This window comes from Elephantulus edwardii, unplaced genomic scaffold (genome assembly GCF_000299155.1).
Source record: "Elephantulus edwardii isolate Elephantulus edwardi_28Jun2011 unplaced genomic scaffold, EleEdw1.0 scaffold00280, whole genome shotgun sequence".
NCBI lineage: Eukaryota > Metazoa > Chordata > Mammalia > Macroscelidea > Macroscelididae > Elephantulus > Elephantulus edwardii.
Window position 1 is genome coordinate 2,897,007 of NW_006400030.1, and position 21,078 is coordinate 2,918,084.

The 21,078-nt window shown below is 44.4% G+C and overlaps 1 protein-coding gene across 1 annotated transcript in view; it reads left to right on the forward strand.

Annotated features, from left to right (window-relative positions):
- The window catches only part of NOTCH2 (notch 2), a 188,879-nt gene extending 170,894 nt beyond the window's left edge, over positions 1-17,985 (forward strand). The window contains exons 20-34 of the mRNA XM_006900324.1: positions 1,659-1,812; positions 2,157-2,341; positions 3,469-3,601; positions 5,845-6,081; positions 6,652-6,764; positions 7,606-8,111; positions 9,479-9,826; positions 10,931-11,073; positions 11,271-11,481; positions 11,892-11,988; positions 13,069-13,237; positions 14,028-14,329; positions 15,037-15,184; positions 15,722-15,819; positions 16,594-17,985. Of these exons, the coding sequence (XP_006900386.1) occupies positions 1,659-1,812; positions 2,157-2,341; positions 3,469-3,601; positions 5,845-6,081; positions 6,652-6,764; positions 7,606-8,111; positions 9,479-9,826; positions 10,931-11,073; positions 11,271-11,481; positions 11,892-11,988; positions 13,069-13,237; positions 14,028-14,329; positions 15,037-15,184; positions 15,722-15,819; positions 16,594-17,985 (4,236 nt within the window). The remainder of the gene's footprint in view (positions 1-1,658; positions 1,813-2,156; positions 2,342-3,468; positions 3,602-5,844; positions 6,082-6,651; positions 6,765-7,605; positions 8,112-9,478; positions 9,827-10,930; positions 11,074-11,270; positions 11,482-11,891; positions 11,989-13,068; positions 13,238-14,027; positions 14,330-15,036; positions 15,185-15,721; positions 15,820-16,593) is intronic.
- Positions 17,986-21,078: the final 3,093 nt, after the last annotated feature.

Here is a 21,078-nt window from a genome sequence, read left to right on the forward strand (position 1 = left end):
CATTGAGACAGTCACTGTGTCAGTCTACCTGCGCGAGGTCTTCTTCTTCTCCACCGACCCTCCACCCTTCCCAGCATCATGTCCCTCTCCAAGATATAGCACCTCCTAGAAACATGCCCCAAGTATGTGAGGCGAAGCCACATCATCCTTGCCTCTTTGGATTATATGGATTAACAAATGTTAGTAAAATCATTAAGAATAGCATAAAAAATAAACATATTTGACATTGGAAACATAGAAAGGAAATAAAGAACAATCAAGATAATGGTTGAGGAGCAGGTGTATTGTCTAAGGGGGGGATAAAGTCTTGTACCATCCTCAAGTTACACATCGTTTTCATTCTAATACATAAATTGTATCGTTTTATTGGGTCTTAAGAAGAAACCCTTAGAGCCAGGTAGTTTAGTCATGAATGAACTGAGCCCCATGGGGTGAAGTAGTTCTTTAACAACGTTAGATTGTCAGAATTCTAAAGAATTTGGGAATAAATGGCCAAGCTTGACTGTAGGGTTGACTTCAATAAGGGTGTGGTTATATTGGACATAAATGAAGAGTCACCACTGTGCATTAAATAGCTGATTGGTGTTTGTGTGTCAAGAGAGCAGTCTTCCCTGGACTTCTGCTTCTCTCGCGTGCTAAGACTGGAGGTGCTGTCCCCGTCCTTCAGCAGCAGCCTCAGCTCTATGCCTGGCTGACCTCGCCCCGTGGGGCCAACCCACTCGCTACAAAGCCTGAAAGAGAAAGATGTTAGTCTCCTCTTAGTCTTTACTTCATGTTTTCCTTAAGCCTGGTTTTCCCCTTCACACTAAGCTGCTCACAGTAGCTTTATTAAGCAGTCTTTAAATTTTTTTACCCATATTCATCACAGCCAGATCTTTTATCAAGACAGGACCTCTTGAATCTCTCACTGGATTAGCAAGGAGACTTGAGAGCTTCACTTGCATTTCCTCTCACTCCCCAAGGCAGCTGTGATCATGTCTAGAGCAGTGAGAATAATTAATAAGTTTCCAAAACTTTTTAAACTTCTGTTTATTAAATAGGAGAATTAGGGGGAGCGCTAGTGACTTAGTGGTAGGATGTTATGCTACCAACCCAAAGACATGCAGTTCAAATCCACCAGCTGCTCCTCAGGAGAAAAATGGACAGTGTCTTCCCATGTGATTTGCAGCCTCTGAAAACCACCTGGAAGATCAGCTAAGAGTTAGTTCTGACTTGATGGTACAGTAACAACAAAGAAAATCAAACTAAAAAGCAGCTAAGTGTCCACAAGCTAAGCTAAGGTTGATGATACAGACGTGGATGTGCCCCCAGAGAGAGGCCTGGTGATCTGCTTTTGAAAGGTCACATCCTTTCAAAACTATTGAGTATTATTCTGCTCTGATACACTTGGGGTTGCCATAAGTCAAAAAGTCAATGTGACAGCAAATTAGAAAGAAAAAGGACTAAATGTACTTGGGAAATGGGATCTAGTTTCAGACTTGAATGAGAGAGAGGTTTGGGTTTGTTTCCCTCCCACTCCCTCCCTTCTATTTAGTTTATTAGTATATTTTACTTTGACTCTTTGAAACCCAACATGACTTCTCATCTTAATTTACAGCATGTGGGGTTTGATGTGCACACTTCTGGTTTTGATATGCACCCTTCTGCCTCTGTTTCAGACCCTGGTCAATCTCTGCAGCCAGTCTCCGTGCAAAAACAAAGGGACCTGCGTCCAGGACAGAGCAGAATTCCGGTGCCTTTGTCCTTCTGGGTGGGCTGGTGCCTACTGTGACGTGCCCAGTGTCTCCTGTGAGGAGGCAGCCTCCCTCAAAGGTGAGCTCTGCTCCCTGGAGCTTCCAGGTCCTTCACTGACTTCCACTGTTTTCTGGTGAGGCTTTTTATTGTCAGATAAGATAGCGTGAGTGAGCAACAGTCTGGAGAATGTGCCAAGACAGAAGCGGGCAGAGGAGCAGTTTTAGTAATTCCAAAACACAGTTGTCTTGGAAATGAAACGGAGATATATTCCACTCTCAAGGTTTATTTTCAATAGCGATCTGGTGCTGAAGTTTGTATGCTAGTAAAGAATGAAATTTGGCATATCAAGTGACTCAGATTAGTTTGCTCACTGCTGGATGAGACCCTGACATGTGCTGTTTCTTCCTCCCGCCCGTTTCCAGGAGTGCCTGTCAACCGCTTATGCCAGAATGCTGGGATCTGCATCAGGGCCGGCAACACACATCGCTGCCAGTGCCCCATGGGTTACACCGGGAGCTACTGCGAGAAGCAGCTGGATGAGTGTGCATCCAATCCCTGCCAGCACGGAGCTACTTGCAGTGACTTTATTGGTGGATACCGGTGCGAGGTGAGCCAGACAAGGGCATCCTGGTGCTAGGAACACTAGGATGATGGATTTGATTGCTAAAGTCTTATCTTTACAGTTTATCGAAGGGGTTGCCATTTACCCTTGTAGTGTTTTAACATCATTGTTGTTTGTTTACTCCTTCTGAAATAAGTTAACATGGCAGAGTTCTGCATTTTTGTGTGATTCTGGAACCCTCTCACCCCCTTCCCTGCCTCATCCCTTCCTCACAGTCCCTACCAAGAGGGTTTCTTTTAGGAATCAGAGCCCATATTTATTACAAAGTAAATTCTGCAGACCCACCCAGTGCAGTGGCTCCTGGTGCTTACCAGAATAGCAGTTGATGTATTCATTTGTAGTGCTTTTGAAGAATGTTCCTTTAACTTATGTCTCCTTTGAGTACAGCCCTTGATCATTCAACTAGTAATTCTTTGAACACAACTGATACTCAGCCTGTTCTTCTGGAACCATGATGTCATATGTGTATCTTCGAGGAAATATCGGCCTTTTGAAGATCATGTCTTTTTAATGTCTAGTCAGACATTAATGGTTAGAGCAAGACATAAAATTTCAGAGACATGAAACTGATACCAATTCAGGGCAAGACTGAGGAAAACTTTGCCTCTTATCACAGCTAGCTCACCTCATACCCTCACCCCCCCCCATCCCCATCGCCACTCTGTCTCAGTCGTTCTTACAGGTGCATGCAGTTTTCTCAACATGGACATGGAGAAATAGATTGTCTTTATGACCGCTCACATGCACTATATGACTGAGTTTGTAGGGTCCTCATCACATACAAAGGAATGCATTTTTTTTAATGGGGAAACCTGCTTATATAGGAAGGACAAACATTTTGTGCAAAGTCTTATCTGAAATACCCATCAGAAAATCCAGTTCTTGCCTTCCTTTAAAGTAGCTTCATCATCTGGAAGAAGAAATGGTGAATGCCAAGAAACTACAGTCTGACCCTGCACAGATGATTGTTGGGGAGTGTATTGACTCCAGAGACAAATACAAGAGCTGATGTGGGGGGTATGGGAACATCTGAGTCTCATTTGCACTAGAGCCTAAGCTCTACTTCTAATATAACTTCAACATCCCATGTCCCTTCTGCTTCTTCCTGGCAGTGTGTCCCAGGATATCAGGGCGTCAACTGTGAATATGAAGTCGATGAGTGCCAGAATCAGCCTTGCCAGAATGGAGGCACCTGTATCGACCTTGTGAACCATTTCAAGTGCTCCTGCCCTCCAGGCACTAGAGGTATGAAATCTGCCAAACCTGCCCTCCATCTGGGGGATTCTCTAAGTTACAACATCATGCTTATGTCTAAGAGGATTTTTAAAAGGAAAGACAGTTAAGATTAACTACATTACAAGCATTATGAAATCTGCATTACCTGTCTGCCATCTGTGGGATTCTCTTAAGTTACAACTTCATACTTAATGTACAGAAGGTTTTTAAAAATGAAAGACGCTAAGACTAGCTATATTCCAAGCAATAACTGTATGATCTTTTTAAGGAGCACTGGTGTAATAGGTTAAGTGCTGCACTGCTAGCCAAAAGGTTGGCAGTTCAAACCACCAGTGTCTCTGAAGGAGACCAGAGCGACAGTCTCTCCTCGCATATGATTATTGATTCAGAAATCCGGTGGAGTACTGCAGTGAGTCACAACTGACTCAAGAGCACTGTGTTTGGTCTTGGTGTTTTGATCATTTAGTCCATGACTTGAGATGGCATCTCTATCTAATTTTGAATTCCTATATATATATTTTGGAGTCTTTTTCCTGGACTTTCTTTTTGGTCTATTAATAAGTACTGTTGTTTTTGTTGTTGTTATGTGCTGTCAAGTCACTTGTGACTCATAGCAACCCTGTGTACAAGAGCTTTAAACCCTGCTCTATCCTGTGCCAACCTGTCTCCAATACACCTACTCCCATTTCCCCAGTCACTGAATCGATCTCTTTCATCGAGAGTGTTCCTCTCCTGTGCTGTCCCTCCACCGTCCCAAATATGATGTCCCTCTCCAAGGACTGGTCCCTCCTTGCAACAGTCCGTGGTGTATTCAGCACTCTTCTCCAGCACCACAGCTCAAAGGCATCAATTCTCTTTCTATCCTCCCTAGTCACTACTGTGTTTTATTTAAGGATCTTCTTTTCCTCATACTTAGAATCTATATTCTAAAAACTGTCTCTAAAAATACTATTGGTATTTTTTGTTAATTGAAATAACATTAACTTTCTGAATTAATATAAAGGGAACTAACACCTTTATGATGAAGTCTTTCAAGCTTATCATGACGTCTTTTATTTAAGCCCTTTTCTGTGTCTTTCAGCACTACTTACACCTCACTATATATATAGGGGTAGAACATTTTTGTTAAGATTATTCCTGGGTAGTTTATCTCTGTTATTGCTACTGAAAATTACTACATTTATTTTTCTTTTTAATAGTCTTGCTTATATTATTGTGTGCTATGAATGTGAATGGTAGAAGTACAAAATAATGTTCCTGTATACTATGACCTTTTAAAATTTGTCATGGAATAATATCTAGACTAGTCTTTGCTTGTTTTCACTTACTTCTTTCTTTCTTAAAAGTGTTTACAGATACTCATATAAGTTGGCACATTCACAGTCCATCAAATGGATTCTGTTGTAAATTGAATAACCTTAGAACTTTCAGCAGCCTATTTCCCCTTTATTTTTGCAAATAAACAATGGTATTCTAATATTATTTTGTAGAATAAAGTCAATAATTATAAGACTTAAAAGTATATGTTCTTTCCAGTTCTTCTCAATATTTTTACGTAGTTACAATCTGCTTATTTACTGAATTATGTTCCTCTCTGAACTTTGAAAACATACTTAAATTAATGGAAATTCACTAAGTCTCTCTTGAGTTCAGGTTTCCTTGTGTTAAAATGGGCCAAACAATAATATTTTCTCCTTCAGGTGCGACTTCATTGCATTTCATTGCAGGAAAATAAAGGAAAAGCCCTAAAGCAGTTTCTTCCCTTTATTCTTATTGCCCACTAGAATGATGGCAGATATCATGGAGCAAGAAGGTGTTTTTCCCTACCCAACCTAAAAGATCCCCCTCCTGGGCAGTCTCCTTCTGTGTGATTTACTGCCTCTGAAAACCAGGGTCAGCAATGAATAGGTTCTGACTCAGCATCATGCAACAGCACAGAGTGAAAAAGGAGCCAATCTTAATTGCAGTCCTAGTTTGGCGGCTAACTGAAAAGTCAGATATTTGAATCCACGATTTGTTCCCCAGGAGACATGCCAGTTTGCTTCCATAAAGATTATAGACCTAGAAACCCTATATGTCCTGTAGGATCACTGTGAGTTAGAATCAACTCAGTCGCATACAGCAGCAGATTGAGGAATATCGTCTTAACAGTTGTGGAAATGCTGACAGTGATAGTTGCCCCATGCTGGAAAGCAGTGTTCGGAAGATTTTCATAACAGTCTCTCTCTCTTTCTCTCTTCTCTTTACTCCAGGCCTGCTCTGTGAAGAGAATGTTGATGACTGTGCCGGGGGTCCCCACTGCCTCAATGGTGGTCAGTGTGTGGATAGGATTGGGGGCTACAGCTGCCGTTGCTTGCCTGGCTTTGCTGGTGAGCGGTGTGAGGGGGACATCAACGAGTGCCTCTCAAACCCCTGCAGTTCTGAGGGCAGCTTGGACTGCATACAGCTCATCAACGACTACCTGTGCGTCTGCCGCAATGCCTTCACAGGTGAGAACCTTGCGGTGCCCAGCATCTCTGGAAGCCATTCAGGAAGAAATTGGGGCATGTGGCTTATAGCAGACCTAAGCAAAGCATTTCTCATCCATGGAAAACTAGACTAGCTTGATTTAAGGGGCTACTTTCCCCCCCAAAAAATCCAATATGTTATAGTCAGTCTCTACCTTTATTCCCCTATCCCCAGAGACCCCCTTTTGTAGACCTTGATTGTATCATGACATGGAAAGATAATAGGACGTTGGGAATAGTTAAGCAAGATAATCTTTTACGTAAACCATCCATCTAACTCTCATTTGTTGCCCTGCCTCCTCTGATATGTGTTGACTTGAGTTACTAGGTAGTTCCTATCATCGGTCCTGTGGGTCTCATGGAAACTTAGGACCGTTTAGGGCATTTGAGGTTGAGCTGGTGATGAACTTCTCACAGTTATATCTGAACTCTGACGTGTACATCCTGCTCCTTCTCTGCTCCTATAACTTAACATGCCAGCAATGTTCTGTCCACTGACTTCCAGTCACTGCTTCTGCCTATAAGGGTCTCCGTTTTGTTTTCTTCCCTGAGGTCGTCACTGTGAAACCTTCATGGATGTGTGCCCGCAGATGCCTTGCCTTAATGGAGGGACTTGTGCTGTCGCCAGCAATGTGCCTGATGGTTTCATTTGTCGTTGTCCCCCGGTAGGTGCCCTGTTGATGACTTCCTTGCTATCACCTTTAAAATCTGTCATAGTTGAAATTAAACCTGTTTTGCTTTTTTTTGTCATACTCCATAATGGAGAGAGTTCTCAGTTGTAGATCCTTTAGAAGGAAGTTTTTTGGGTTTTTTTTCCTTCCACTTAATACTGTTTGATCTTTCCCAATAGCATAGCTCTCTAATCTGACACTGTCAGTCATCAGAAGTACCAAGAGAGCAGTCACAGAAAGCGGTGGAATGTTCTCTTTAAAACAAGCCGGGGTCTCTGGCTCCGCAGGCCCATACTGGAGAGCAGTCTTGCTGCCCAGGCAGGTCTGGCCTGAGCCGGTCAGAAACTTCTTTGGCAGGAACCATTTGGAAGTGAACTGCTTCTTAACACTAGAACAAATCACTTTTGTCCTTGGGACATGCAAAATCAGAGGCTTTTACTTCTGTCAGAGGCTCAAAGCTTCCTAAAATGCAGATTATGTTACGTGATGATACCAAAAGGAAGCCTTCCCTGTACTCTTGCCTTGCATTAAACAGAACATGTAAGAGTGAAATGAGACGTTAAAGTTTTTCAGCGACCTGAAACTCCAAAATGGTCTTTTATTCTGCAAAGTCATTGTTTGACTGATCTCAGAATGGTTGGGGAAAGTGCACAGAAATATCATGTCACCTGGTTCTTGTCCACAGTGACCCATAGGAAGTTACGTGGCGGGATCTTAGTACCTAGTCTCTAGTCTCTTTGTCCCTCTGTGTGTGACAGGAAACGTGTTCAGAAGGGACAGTGGTAAAGCCTGCAGGAGTCTTCCTCCCTCCTCATCTCTACTTTGATTTCCACAGGGATTCTCCGGGGCGAGATGCCAGAGCAGCTGTGGACAAGTGAAGTGTAGGAGAGGGGAGCAGTGTGTGCACACTGCCTCAGGACCCCGCTGCTTCTGCCCCAATCCTCAGGAATGTGAGCCAGGCTGTGCCAGCAGCCCCTGCCAGCATGGGGGGACCTGCTACCCTCAGCGCCAGCCTCCTTATTACTCTTGCCAGTGCCCTTCACCATTCGGGGGCAGCCACTGCGAACTTTACACAGCCCCCACCAGCATGCCCCCTGCCACTTGTCTCAGCCAGTATTGTGTGGACAAAGCCCGGGATGGTGTCTGTGATGAGGCTTGCAACAGCCATGCCTGCCAGTGGGATGGAGGTGACTGCTCCCTTACAATGGAGAACCCCTGGGCCAACTGTTCCTCCCCACTGCCCTGCTGGGATTATATCAACAACCAGTGCGACGAGCTGTGCAACACGGCTGAGTGCCTCTTTGACAATTTTGAATGCCAGAAGAACAGCAAGACATGCAAGTAAGAGCTCCAGGTCCCCAGAAGCTGAAAGGGACTGTCACTAACACCTCAGGCTCCTGTTCTTGCTCCTAACCACTGCAGTGCTTCAGCCCAAGCTGCCTCTGCTTTCCAGTCTGGTGCCCCGAGGCCCTCTTCTGGGCATCAGCCTTATCCCATCACACTCGACCTCGTGGTCTCCCTGCTGTCAGAGACCCAGGAATGCTCACTATACAGTCATTCTCTCTCTGCCTGTCTCTGCCTTCTCACCTGCTGCTCTCGTGACCTCCTGGGGGAAATAACATTTGGAAGTGGTGTTCCTACTCCCAGGCAGCCTCTCACATAGTCTATCTGCAATATGGATGCAAAGGTCTGTACGTCTCCCTTTTTACCCAATTCCATTGCCTATGCCTGGTTTTTCTCATCTAGATTCAGCAGGAAGCATAAGCTAAATGAGGCCGCTTAACCCTCCAGATCTTCATTGTTGTAGTTATTATGCATTTTTATGGTACTTCAGGTTTTACATAGTAAAACCTACTATTCCATTTCATTTAACCCTAGTTCATTCTAAACAACCTTGTTATTATGAGTGCTCTTTCACAGGAAAGGAACAGAGGCCTGGGGAGGGTAAGGAATTTTCTAAAGAATATACAAGCTCACTCTGACGCCTCTCTTTTTTGTTGAGTTAGGATGACGAAGTGTACCAGGTGGTATCAAGATCAGAGAGTAGGTACAGGGAAAGGAGAGTGCAACTGAAACAGTACATAGAACATATAAGTTTTAACCTCAAATTCAATTTCCCCAATATCTGATGTTTGTAAAGAAACTAGATTAGGGTGAATGAGTATTCAGTGTGGATATACACTTCCCCTTCACTTTCATGGTTAGGATTTAGTCCTGACAGGTGAAGAATGGGTCCTATTGATCTAGCCTTCTGTTATAGCAACTCTTGATGATTAGGGCTATTTACTCAACTTCTAGAAACATCTTTTGCTTCATAAAGCCTGTTGATACCTTATCAGGGAGAGGGTTACAAAAAAATAGAGAAAGTATGAACAGGTTTGACTTCTGTTTCAGATATGCTGCTTTATTTTTAAATTTAACTTAAGATTTCAAACTCTGGGGCCCCATAAGTTCATATAGAACAGTAGCCAGAGTGCTATTTCTCATTCAGGAGCCACTCATTGCTTTTGGGTGGCACAGGCTGCATTTATGTGCTTTAAGATGATGGAGAAAGGAAAATTCAAAAAAGACACCCTGGGGCATCTGGGGCCTGGCTGGAGATAAGGATGTGTTGAAAAATGTGGTTACTGATGGGAAAACAACTAGAGCTCTAGGCTAGTCTGAGTCCTTTTCCCTGTTCTCTTCTTCCTTTGCCTCACCCTGCCCAGGTATGACAAATACTGTGCAGACCACTACAGAGACAACCATTGTGACCAGGGATGCAACAGTGAAGAGTGTGGCTGGGATGGACTGGACTGTGCTGCTGATCAGCCAGAGAACCTGGCCGAGGGAACCCTGGTCATTGTGGTGCTGATGCCGCCTGACCAGCTGCTCCAGGATGCTCGCAGCTTCTTGCGGGCACTGGGTACCCTGCTCCACACCAACCTCCGTATTAAAAGGGATGCCCAGGGGGCCCTCATGGTATATCCCTACTATGGAGAAAAGTCAGCTGCCTTGAAGAAGCAGAAGATGATACGCAGGTCCCTTCCTATTGAAGAAGAACAGGAGATAGCTGGGTAGGTTGTTGGTTTCTATACTTCTTAAAGCTTAATTGTGTAAAGCTGAGCCCTGTGATACATAGAAGAAGTCAAAACCTATGAAACCACAAAAGTCCGGCAGATAAAACACCCACCAAGTAGAATAAGCTCATTATCTCAGTACTTCTGTTCAGGATGAAGATCTGTCTCAAACTCGGGGTGTAGGAAGGTGGGGTTGAGGAAGCAGGATTTCAGGAAGGCTTTCTCAAGTGCTGAAATTCCTACTCATTGCCAGAGTTGCCATAAATAACCCTGTTAGGGAACCCTTTTTTTCCACATAATGCAATGCCTTCTTTTCAGGGCTCTCCATTTGTATGTCTCATATCATTCAAACTATACTTTTGTTGGTAACTCCCACAACGTTTAACTCTACATCTAGACAAAATGTGGATGCAGAAACAAGGGCCAAAAACATGAAGGGGAAGATCTTTAGGGTAGTACTAAGTGCCAGAGAGTGCTGGTGGTGTAACATTTAAGTGCCTGACTGTTAACCAAAAGGCTGGTGGTTGAACTCCCTCTGAGGCTCCATGAGAGAAGACATGGCAATTTACTGGGATGTTTTGCATTTAATGTACCCACATAGGCAATGTGCATAGGGCAGGGCACATAAGTCACTAATTTACTGGGAGGTTGCACAGTTTGCATAAGAGATGACACTCCTGTAAAGATTACAGCCTAGAACTCTGGAGTAGTTCTACTCTTTCACATGTGTTCGCTCTAAAGTTAGAGTTGACTCAAGAACACTGAGCAACAACTATGAGCAGGTAAGAAGATAGTGGAGGAAGCTCACATAAAGTAGAGAAGAGCACGGTAGACCAGATTTTTAAGTTTCGTTGCATTAAAGTCAAAATAGTAGAAGCAGGCAGGCTAAGGAAAGTGAGACACTCCCTAAGTGAAAATTAGTATTGAGAATCTGAAGGGGTGAAGCTCCTAACCTCTGAGGTCTTTTTGGAAGTCTTCTCACTGAGGTAGAGTCTGATAGTGAAAGTGAGGAAAGAAGTCTCATCAGATTGTTGGCCTGCACCTTTCTATGCTCTTCATCCTTTCTCTCTGCTTCTTCTTCTTCCCCTTGGCATCCTGTAGCTCCAAAATATTTCTGGAGATTGACAACCGGCAGTGTGTTCAAGATTCTGACCAGTGCTTCAAGAACACTGATGCAGCAGCAGCTCTCCTGGCTTCTCATGCCATCCAGGGCACCCTGTCATACCCCCTCGTGTCGGTTTTCAGTGAGTGGCACCAATATTAGGGGAAGAGGACAGACAGGAAGACATTCCTTGAGGGCAGAGGGAGAGGGCACATTTTTCATGGTTCAGCCCTTTATTTTCAGGGCTGGTTAGTCAAAGTTGCCCCTCAATGAATCTCATCCTAAAGTTGAAAAATTAACATTTACTCATTACTTTCCCTTTCTCTCTGGACTTTGCAGGTGAATCCCAGATTCCAAAAAGCACTCAGCTCCTCTATCTTCTTGCTGTTGCCGTTGTCATTATCCTGTTTATTATCCTGCTTGGGGTAATCATGGCCAAGCGAAAGCGTAAGCACGGCTCACTCTGGCTGCCAGAAGGTTTCACCCTTCGCCGAGACTCCAGCAATCACAAGCGCCGCGAGCCGGTGGGACAGGATGCTGTGGGGCTAAAGTAAGAGGGTTTGTCAACAAGCCGTACTGACAGGAATGACGAGCAGTGGTCTAAAAGTTGGCTTTGCTGCATTTTTATTACAACTTCTTAGTTCACACTTGAACTCCAACTCCGAATTGCCTGCTGAGTGACTATGAGACCATTATCAGACTGTGTCCTTCCGGTCTGCACATCTTAGCCCAGTGGTGCCTAGCTTCTGTGATGTAGCACACTGTTGTAAGCTCTTGATCAGTGGGAAAGGAAAGGGTATTTACTTAGGAAATTACAGAAACTGCCGCTCATCTTCTCTGGGATGTGGACCCCAGAGTTTTAGTGCAGCCATTGGGAGTGTCATGGTAAATAAAATGTTGAAAATAACTATAAGTATAACCTCTGCTCTTCTCGTCCTGCCTCTTACCCCATAATATTAGAAATCTCTCAGTGCAAGTTTCAGAGGCTAACCTAATTGGTTCTGGAACAAGTGAACATTGGGTCGATGCTGAAGGACCCCAGGCAAAGAAAGCCAAGGTAAACTGGCTGTGGTAGAACCACCACCGTCGTCAACCATTCTGTCTGCTCACCTTTCATGCTTCTTTCTTTTGGTATCTGGAATGGAGGGAACGATAGATAGCCAGGATCTGAGATCGTACTGAAGTCAGGAATCCTGAAGTCATTTGATTGCTTTCAGTTACCTGTGTTTATTTTTCTATAAGAATACCACAAAAAATAAGAAACCACATCCTGTTCTTCAAGTATTGTACTAGTGTACGGTAGTCAGATGAAGAGTGTTAAGTGTAGATCAAAATCTCCTTTGTTACTACATCTTTCCCTTGTCTTTTCTGGAAGGAGTGATGGAATTAAAGATTAGAAGGAAATCAGTCACCATTGAGCTCGGAGGTTCCACATCTTGAACCCAGGAAACTAAAGCAATACAGAAGTGAGATGTAGATGGAACTGGGGCTGATATGAGAGGAAGCCATCCAACCACGGCCGGGAGCCATAGCACATGATTGTTAAGAGCATTGTTTTCATTACAATCAGATTATGACTCAAGTCCAAAACTCTACTGCTTACTAACTGTGCAAAGTTCTTAACCTCTTTGTACTTAAATATATTTATTCATCAAAGTATCCTTATTCATAATGACAGTTCTTAACCTCTGTGATCGGTTTTGAGGATTAAATACATGCATATATTTTAAGTACTTTACATGGTTCTAAGTAATCAACAAATGATAACTGCTTTTTAAATGATAATAACTATTATTTAACAAGATTTCTTGAGTGTTTGAACTGTGATCTGTGAAGGCTCATTTCCAGTACTCAGCAACTTTACAGGTTGTGGTAGAGACTCCCGTGAGTGCTGGGTAAGCACACAGCCTTAGTAGAAAAGGTAAGCAAAGTGTGCTTAAATTGTAGGACTAACAACATGAAGTAAGGTCTAATTTCACTTTAGAGTAGGTGGAGGAAGTAGCATGAATGAGCAAAGGTCTAGAAGCAAAAGTACAATGCTTTGAGGATCTACAAGTAGCATGTGATGGCTGAAGCTTTGAGTTCAGAATGGGAAGGTTAAGCCACACTGACAGGTAATACTGTTTTCCCTTTTCAGGGTGAAGATGAAGCTCTACTTTCGGACGAGGATGACCCCATCGACCGACGCCCATGGACACAGCAGCACCTGGAAGCCGCAGACATCCGGAGGACACCATCGTTGGCACTCACTCCTCCTCAGGCAGAACAGGAGGTCGATGTGCTGGATGTGAACGTCCGAGGCCCAGGTCAGCAACAGCAAGTCTCCCCCACTTCACCAGGTGCCATTGGGTCCTCATTGCCTGTCCCTGTGTTTGTCCTCCCTAAGGCTATGCCGACTTCGTAGACTGAATCAGCTTCAAGACTAAATGCATGCATAAATAGTGAACCACATAAAGGAAATGATTTCCCTTTGTTTCCTTTATAGCATGTTTGAAATAGGCTGAATAAGTAGGTTAGATAGTAGAAAAGATAATAATGGGTCACAACAGAAGGATAGAGAATTAGTTTAATATTCCTTTAGTATATATTAAAATGAATTGTATCAGCATTGGATATTTTAGAATACTTAGTTTTTTTAAAAACATAGCACTTACAGCTTGAACTGAAAAGCTTATTTCATTTATAGAACTCTCAGCTTAGGAGACTCTTACTCTCCCATTTCAGTATCTAGAAAGTACATTAAAACCAAGACCACACCATAGGACAGAATGGAACTAGTTTACAAGGCTGGAAATGTGGGTGGAAACAGACTGCCACATCTTTCTCCCACAGAGTGGCTGGTGGGCCCAACACCACTGAATTTTCAGTTAGCAAATGAACACTTTAATCACTGCATCACCAGGCTTCCTTTAGGTAGGCCATTATCAGAGGACAAGTAGGTGGCAGATGTAAAACCAATTTCCAGTTCCACAAACGGGCATGAATTTATCCTCCTCCATACAAATAACTTTAGTCAAATAGTACTATCCTAATAAAAGGGTCAATTGAATATCAACTTCCTTCTCTGGTCCATTTCTGCCTGGTATTTTCCTGCAGATGGGTGCACACCACTGATGCTGGCATCTCTTCGAGGAGGCAGCTCGGACATGAGTGACGAAGATGAAGATGCAGAGGACTCTTCTGCTAACATTATCACAGACTTAGTGTGCCAGGGTGCCAGCCTCCAGGCCCAGACAGACCGCACAGGAGAGATGGCCTTGCACCTTGCAGCCCGCTACTCCAGGGCAGATGCCGCCAAGCATCTTCTGGATGCAGGTGCAGACGCTAATGCCCAGGACAACATGGGCCGCTGCCCTCTCCATGCTGCCGTGGCAGCTGATGCACAGGGTGTTTTCCAGGTAAAGAATATGAAATAAGTCAGCTTGAATGACTTCTAGACTAAAAGAATGAATTCTAGATCTGTGTTTTATCCTTAAGTCAAGACACTTAACCTTACATGGTTTCATTTGCTATTAAAGGACTAGCAAGTCCTTTAAGTCTTAAGGGAGAATTCAGTCAGGTGTTAGTCTAGAAAAGAAAGCAGGAAGAAGGCAAGCAAAACTGACCTGTATGTGTAGAGCCAGCTGGTGACAGAGGCAATGGCAGATCCCACCAGTCTTTTGGTTCTTTAAGCATTATTCTTTCTGCTCTGCCAGCTGCCTTCTGAGTAGATCAGTCAGGAGGGGAACTAATCCTAAACCATCTGCTTCTGGGCTGTTTTCTTGGCGTGAGTCACAGTATACTCTTAGAATGGCCACAAATTGGAAACATTTTATATCAGCTTAGACTGTACACCACAGTTGAGGGTTTGATACTGTCCCACATCCCTCTTCTTCCCTTCCTGAAACAGTAGAAAAACATAAGGCATCGTCCTTGAGAACCCACTCGTTCATTAAGTTTTTAATTATTCATGATGATGTAATCCTGGCATACAGAAGTCCCAAGACATTCCCGCCCTCCTGGGATTTAGAGAGTCACCTAAATTCAGATGCTCTGGGTTCTTTCTTAGTCTTGTCATTTTCCTTCACCCAGGTGACTCTCTTTTCTGTGCTTTCTTCTGCCCTAGATTCTGATTCGCAACCGAGCAACTGATCTAGATGCCAGAATGCATGATGGTACTACACCTCTGATCCTGGCTGCCCGCCTGGCTGTGGAAGGAATGGTGGCCGAGCTCATCAACTGCCAAGCCGATGTGAATGCAGTGGATGACCATGGTAGGGACGAGAGGCGGGCCTTTGGGGAAGGAGTGTTACTGCAGGACTCCTAAAGCAGTGCCTCAGGTCCAATCTTATGGAGGCTCATTCACTATCCATCGTTTTGTTCTTTCTTGCAATGTGTATTTATTGAGCTCAGAGAACACAGCCAGTTGGAGCACCCTAGATGAAAATGAGATGAAATGTTTAGTGAGGGTGCTTAGACCTCAAAGCGGGTCCATGTAAGGCTTGCCTGTGGGGGTTCCTGGGCACACCACTGTTGTTAATGAGAGCTGACTTCACTAGAAGGACTATGGAACATGGTAAATGCATGTTTCGGCAATAAATTGGTAGCTTTCTTCTGTATCTTATTTGGATTCTGCCAGGAGGAGCGAGTCATTGCCGCAAGCAAGTGATCTTTTTTTATCAGGAGGCCTTTCTAAAAGCCGAGCAGCCTGCACTGAAGCGGAGGGCTCCCTTGGACCAGTAACAGTGCTTCCTTGTTAAAGAAGGTTATAACCTCAACTGTCTGCTTATTCACACATTTCTCCCCTGCAGGAAAATCTGCTCTTCACTGGGCAGCTGCTGTCAATAATGTGGAGGCGACTCTTTTGCTGTTGAAAAATGGAGCCAACCGAGACATGCAGGACAACAAGGTAGAGAGTAGTCTCTGAGCTTTGACATGTACACGGCAGAACTCCATGCTCTGAGGCTGCCTCATTTTTCACTGTCTAGCTCCTGTAGGGGTGGTTATAGGCAAAGATGGAAGCCGAACTGTCTTGGTCGGGCAGAACTGGGTCCAGAGAGCTTGATGACAGAAACTGAGATTATCTGGAGAGTGTCTAGCATGAGCGTCTGCCCACGCAGTGTGCTCTGCGGTAGTCAGGCTGTCTGTGAACAAGTTTGCTGGAGCCCTCCTTTCTTTCCTCCTTCATTCTCCTCCTGTCTGTGTCCCTTTTCTCTCTCATTAACGTCTTCATTCCCTTCTCCTTACTTTAGTCTTTTCTCTTACAAATATTTTATCCCTTCTTTCTTTTTGCTCTTCCTTTATTTTTCTCAACTCTGTAATTGCCTTCATTTCTTCTCCTTCCACCTTCCTTATTGAAATTTCTTTCACCTTACAAGGCTCTTGATAAACTCTGTGCTCTTTTACAGGCGTATCTGCTCAAAGACATACTGTATTTCCCATTTCCACTAACTCTTTAATAAGTGGGATTACCCAAAGGGGGCAAAACTGATTTTTGTCCAATGGAAAAAATACTTCACACTATTTATGTATAAAGCACAGATTTAGCATAGGACTTAACATAATTTGGGAAGAGTTGTCTAACAAGACTATCGGGTGATGACAAAAAAAGTAAAGCTTGAGAAACATAGTTGTATTCTCCAGTGATGTTAAAATATGTTCTGTGTGGGGTTTTTTCCTATAGGAAGAGACACCTCTGTTTCTTGCCGCCCGGGAGGGAAGCTATGAAGCAGCTAAGATCCTGTTAGATCACTTTGCCAACCGGGACATCACAGATCATATGGATCGCCTCCCCCGGGATGTGGCTCGGGACCGCATGCATCACGACATCGTGCGCCTCCTGGATGAGTACAATGTGACACCGAGTCCACCAGGCACCGTGCTGACTTCTGCTCTCTCACCTGTCATTTGTGGACCCAACAGGTCTTTCCTCAGCCTGAAGCATACCCCTATGAGCAAGAAGCCTAGAAGGCCCAATGCCAAGAGTGCCATGCCCTCTAGCCTGCCTCATCTGGCCAAGGAGTCAAAGGATGCCAAGGGGAATCGGAGGAAGAAGTCTTTGAGTGACAAGGGCCAGCTGTCTGAGAGCTCAGTGACTTTATCCCCCGTGGATTCTCTGGAGTCTCCCCACACATATGTCTCTGACACCACGTCCTCTCCAATGATTACATCCCCTGGGATCTTACAGGCCTCCCCACCCAACCCCATGCTGGCCACTGCCGCCCCGCCCGCCCAAGCACACTCACAGCATGCATTGTCCTTCTCTAACCTTCATGAGATGCAGCCTTTGGCCCATGGGGCCAGCACAGTACTTCCCTCAGTAAGCCAGTTGCTCTCCCACCACCACATAGTCCCTCCGGGCAGTGCCAGTGCTGGGAGCTTGGGGAGGCTGCATCCAGTCACTGTCCCAGCAGACTGGATGAACCGCATGGAGGTGAATGAAACCCAGTACAATGAGATGTTTGGGATGGTCCTCACTCCAACGGAGGGCACCCACCCTGGCATAGCTCCCCAGAGCAGGCCACCTGATGGGAAGCACATAACTACCCCTCGGGAGCCTTTGCCCCCCATTGTGACTTTCCAGCTGATCCCCAAAGGCAGCATTGGCCAACCAGCTGGGGCTCCTCAGCCTCAGTCCAACTGCCCTCCAGCTGTTGCAGGCCCCCTGCCCACCATGTACCAGATTCCAGACATGGCTCGTTTGCCAAATGTGGCTTTTCCCACTGCCATGATGGCCCAGCAGGATGGGCAGGTAGCTCAGACCATCCTCCCTGCCTATCATCCCTTCCCAGCCTCTGTGGGCAAGTATCCCACCCCGCCTTCACAGCATAGTTACGCCTCCTCCAATGCTGCTGAGAGAACGCCCAGCCACAGTGGTCACTTGCAAGGTGAGCACCCCTACCTGACACCATCCCCAGAGTCCCCGGACCAGTGGTCAAGTTCATCACCGCACTCTGCTTCTGACTGGTCAGATGTGACCACCAGCCCTACCCCTGGGGGAGCTGGAGGAGGTCAGCGGGTACCTGGGACACACATGTCTGAGCCACCGCGCAGCAACATGCAGGTCTATGCGTGAAAGAGTCCGTCTCTGGTGTGGAGACCGAACTGCCTATTGTAAATGCTGCTGAGGAACAAAATGAAGGTCATCCGGGAGAGAAATGAAGAAATCTCTGGAACTAGCTCCTGGAGGCAGGAGAGAGGAGATGCTCTTATCTTTCAGATAATTGCAAAGAAGCAATTTTATCACCTTCACTGGGCATCTGCAGGGTTATGGTTTGGGGCATGGGTCCCTTTAATCTCTTGCCTGTCTAGTCAAGTTCATGGAAACACAAGACGAAGACTAGTCCTTGGACCGTGTTGACTCTCCTCCTTCTGGAGCATCAGATGAATGCTTGTTGGAGGCCAGACATTGGTGCAGCTTAGACTATGTCTTAGGCCCTGCGGGCTTTGGCCACATCTAAGACGTTTCTACGATAAGTCCCAGTGGGAATTAGTCCCTGGATGTCAGCCCGAGTTGGCCTTACTCATCTTTGTACTTTTTTAAAAAACTTCATTAAGTGCTTTCATCGTTGCACCTCTCCATGGTCATAGCCCTACCCTACGTGGGACAAGGCCTTTGGCTTTGATCATTCCTGCCCTTAAAAGCAATTTCGCTCTCCTTCCCAATGTCCCTAGGAGTTGAACAGGGTTTATTGTGCTTGTACACAACCTAGTATGTATGTTTCTTTGGGAAATGGACACAATGCATTCGTACATATATATAATCATTCCTAGAGGGAGAAGAGAGGAATACATTTTTTTGTTGTTGGACAAATTTTGGGGGAGAACCCTTCAAGAGGCTACCACCTTAATTCTCTTACCTGCATGCAAGGCCATATGTAAACCTCACCAGAAGAAGAAGTACCTGCTGCATTTCCATTTGCAGGTCTACTTAGCATAAAGGTTTACACTTAGCAACCTAGGTACTATGACTCACAACTGCCCCACCTCATTTTGAGCCAGAAAAAACAAACAAACTTTTGGAAGGATCAAAAAGTAATCTGACTCGTGCAAGAAGTGGTTATGACCCAAAGAGTCCCTTTTGCCAAGCATTGTGTTGACTGCCACCATGAGGCTCAATTCCTCAGGCTTGTACGGCCTCAGCCGTGCTTCTCTGACTTGACCGTCAGTGGAAGCTTGCTGAAAATGAACTCTTCCTTACACACGGTTCCACAGGAAAAAAATATCCTGAAGCCTCCAGCTCACTTAGAAGAATGTCCATTCCCTAGCTCCTAGGGCCCACTTTCAGTTCTCTCAGGTAATCACTGCCACTTTCTGATTCTTTTTCTGACAGCAGGCCCATACACCAGTCTTCCCTCCACACTTGGGTGTTCTGAGTCACTGGTGCACCTGTACCTTCTAAGGAAAAATATTTTCTATATTCAAAGGTAGGAAGAAGAAAGTTGACCTCATTTCCTAGAGTCCAGGCTGGCCCTTGGTTGGAAAGGGAAGGAACCGTGAGGTAGCCTTGCTTTTGCTATTTCCTCAAAATTTTCTTTGCTGCCATTTCCTTTCCTGTGCTTTCCTCATGACATTCTTTTTGTGGAGACTTAATTTTTATACACTTAGATATTTTGTCCCCTTTGTTAAATCACATTCTGGGTGATGACTTCATTGTCCTTTTTGTGACCATACCCTGCCTTCAGCGCTCCCTAATCTCTTCCCCTTATTCATGCTAGTTGGGACTTCCTTGACCTTTCTGTCAAGGATAGAAATATAGATAACTATAGAAATAAGAATATTTTTCTTCTCCCTGGATCAACTAAAAACTGGTTCCATAGGAACTATACCTTCTAACAATTGCTTTTGTAGCCCTGGGGACTCAGTTCATCTGTGCCATTTTATAGCTGTTAATATGATTCTTGTCTACTCTGATTTCCTCTCAGTAGTAGTCCTTACTCCTGCCAGAGCAAGATATGCTAAGTCTTTCAGAGTGTCTCTTGGACAACAGTCCCTGTAGAAACCCTGTGTGTTGGTTGGCCAGACCCTAATGCGTTGGTTGACATCACAGTCTACAAATGGTACAGGTTTATTGGACTAACATAAATAGTAATCTGTCTTCTTATAAACATATCTTATTCATTCCCTGTTTTATTCTTTCACACAGCAAAGTTCCTCTTCCTCTTTAAAAGTATGAAGTTTTTCATTTTAAATGGTGATTCTCCAACTTGGGCCCATTTGTCCACTCTTAGATCTTGTTGCTTAATGCTGTTGAGTCAGAATCACTAATAACAGCCCTGTGTACAACAGAACAAAATGCTGCCTGGTCCTGTGCCATCAGCTGGTCAGCTGGGGAGGACTGACCTGCATAGGCCATTATAGTCGGTACCACATCTGCCCCTTTCTGCACTCCTCCTTCAGCCCCACTTCCAAAAGTATCTTCTTCCGTCCCTGCCTGATACAATGTAGGACTCCTTTGCCTGTTTCTTCTTCTTGAGATACTTTAATTTCAATTCTTTGTGCCTTGGAGAAGGGAGTGTGAGAGCTGCAATTCACATACAGTAGGTTTCAGTGAGTAGGAAGAAGACGTTGCCTTCCAAGAATTTTATTTTCTTTTAAGGACCCTAGGTTGCATAGTATTAAAAGGGAAGTTAAGATAGAGGATTGCTGTCTCAGTTGGGTCCTGAATTTGAAGACTTAAGATTTTACAGGTTACATCTTTTATGCCATGTATAGATTCCCTCACCTTCATTGTTTTGTTTGTTTTGCATTTTAAGTTCTTCCATTGAGTCTTATGTAAGACCTTGGAGATAGATATTTTTGTTGTTGTTGTTTCTTCTGTTGGGTTTTAAGCATTATATTCTGATTTACATGACAGTGGGAAGGAAGAGGGAGAGGTTTGCGAGGAGGAGAGACTGAGAAATAGATATTTTCATGTAAGCAGCTATGATGCTCAAGTCCATTATTATTATTGTTATTATTAAATCTTCTAGTTTGTAATTCTTGCATAGGAAAGAACCAAAGGTGTAATGTGTTCTTGGTGGGTGGTTTGGGGTTTGGGCCTTAACCAGTATATTGAATGTATAACTGTTTGGGAGGACACGTTTCTATACCCAGAGACCCCCACTAATAACTATTTGCTACTTGTGTACATTTCTCTTAAAAGTGATATTATATCTGTTTGTATGGG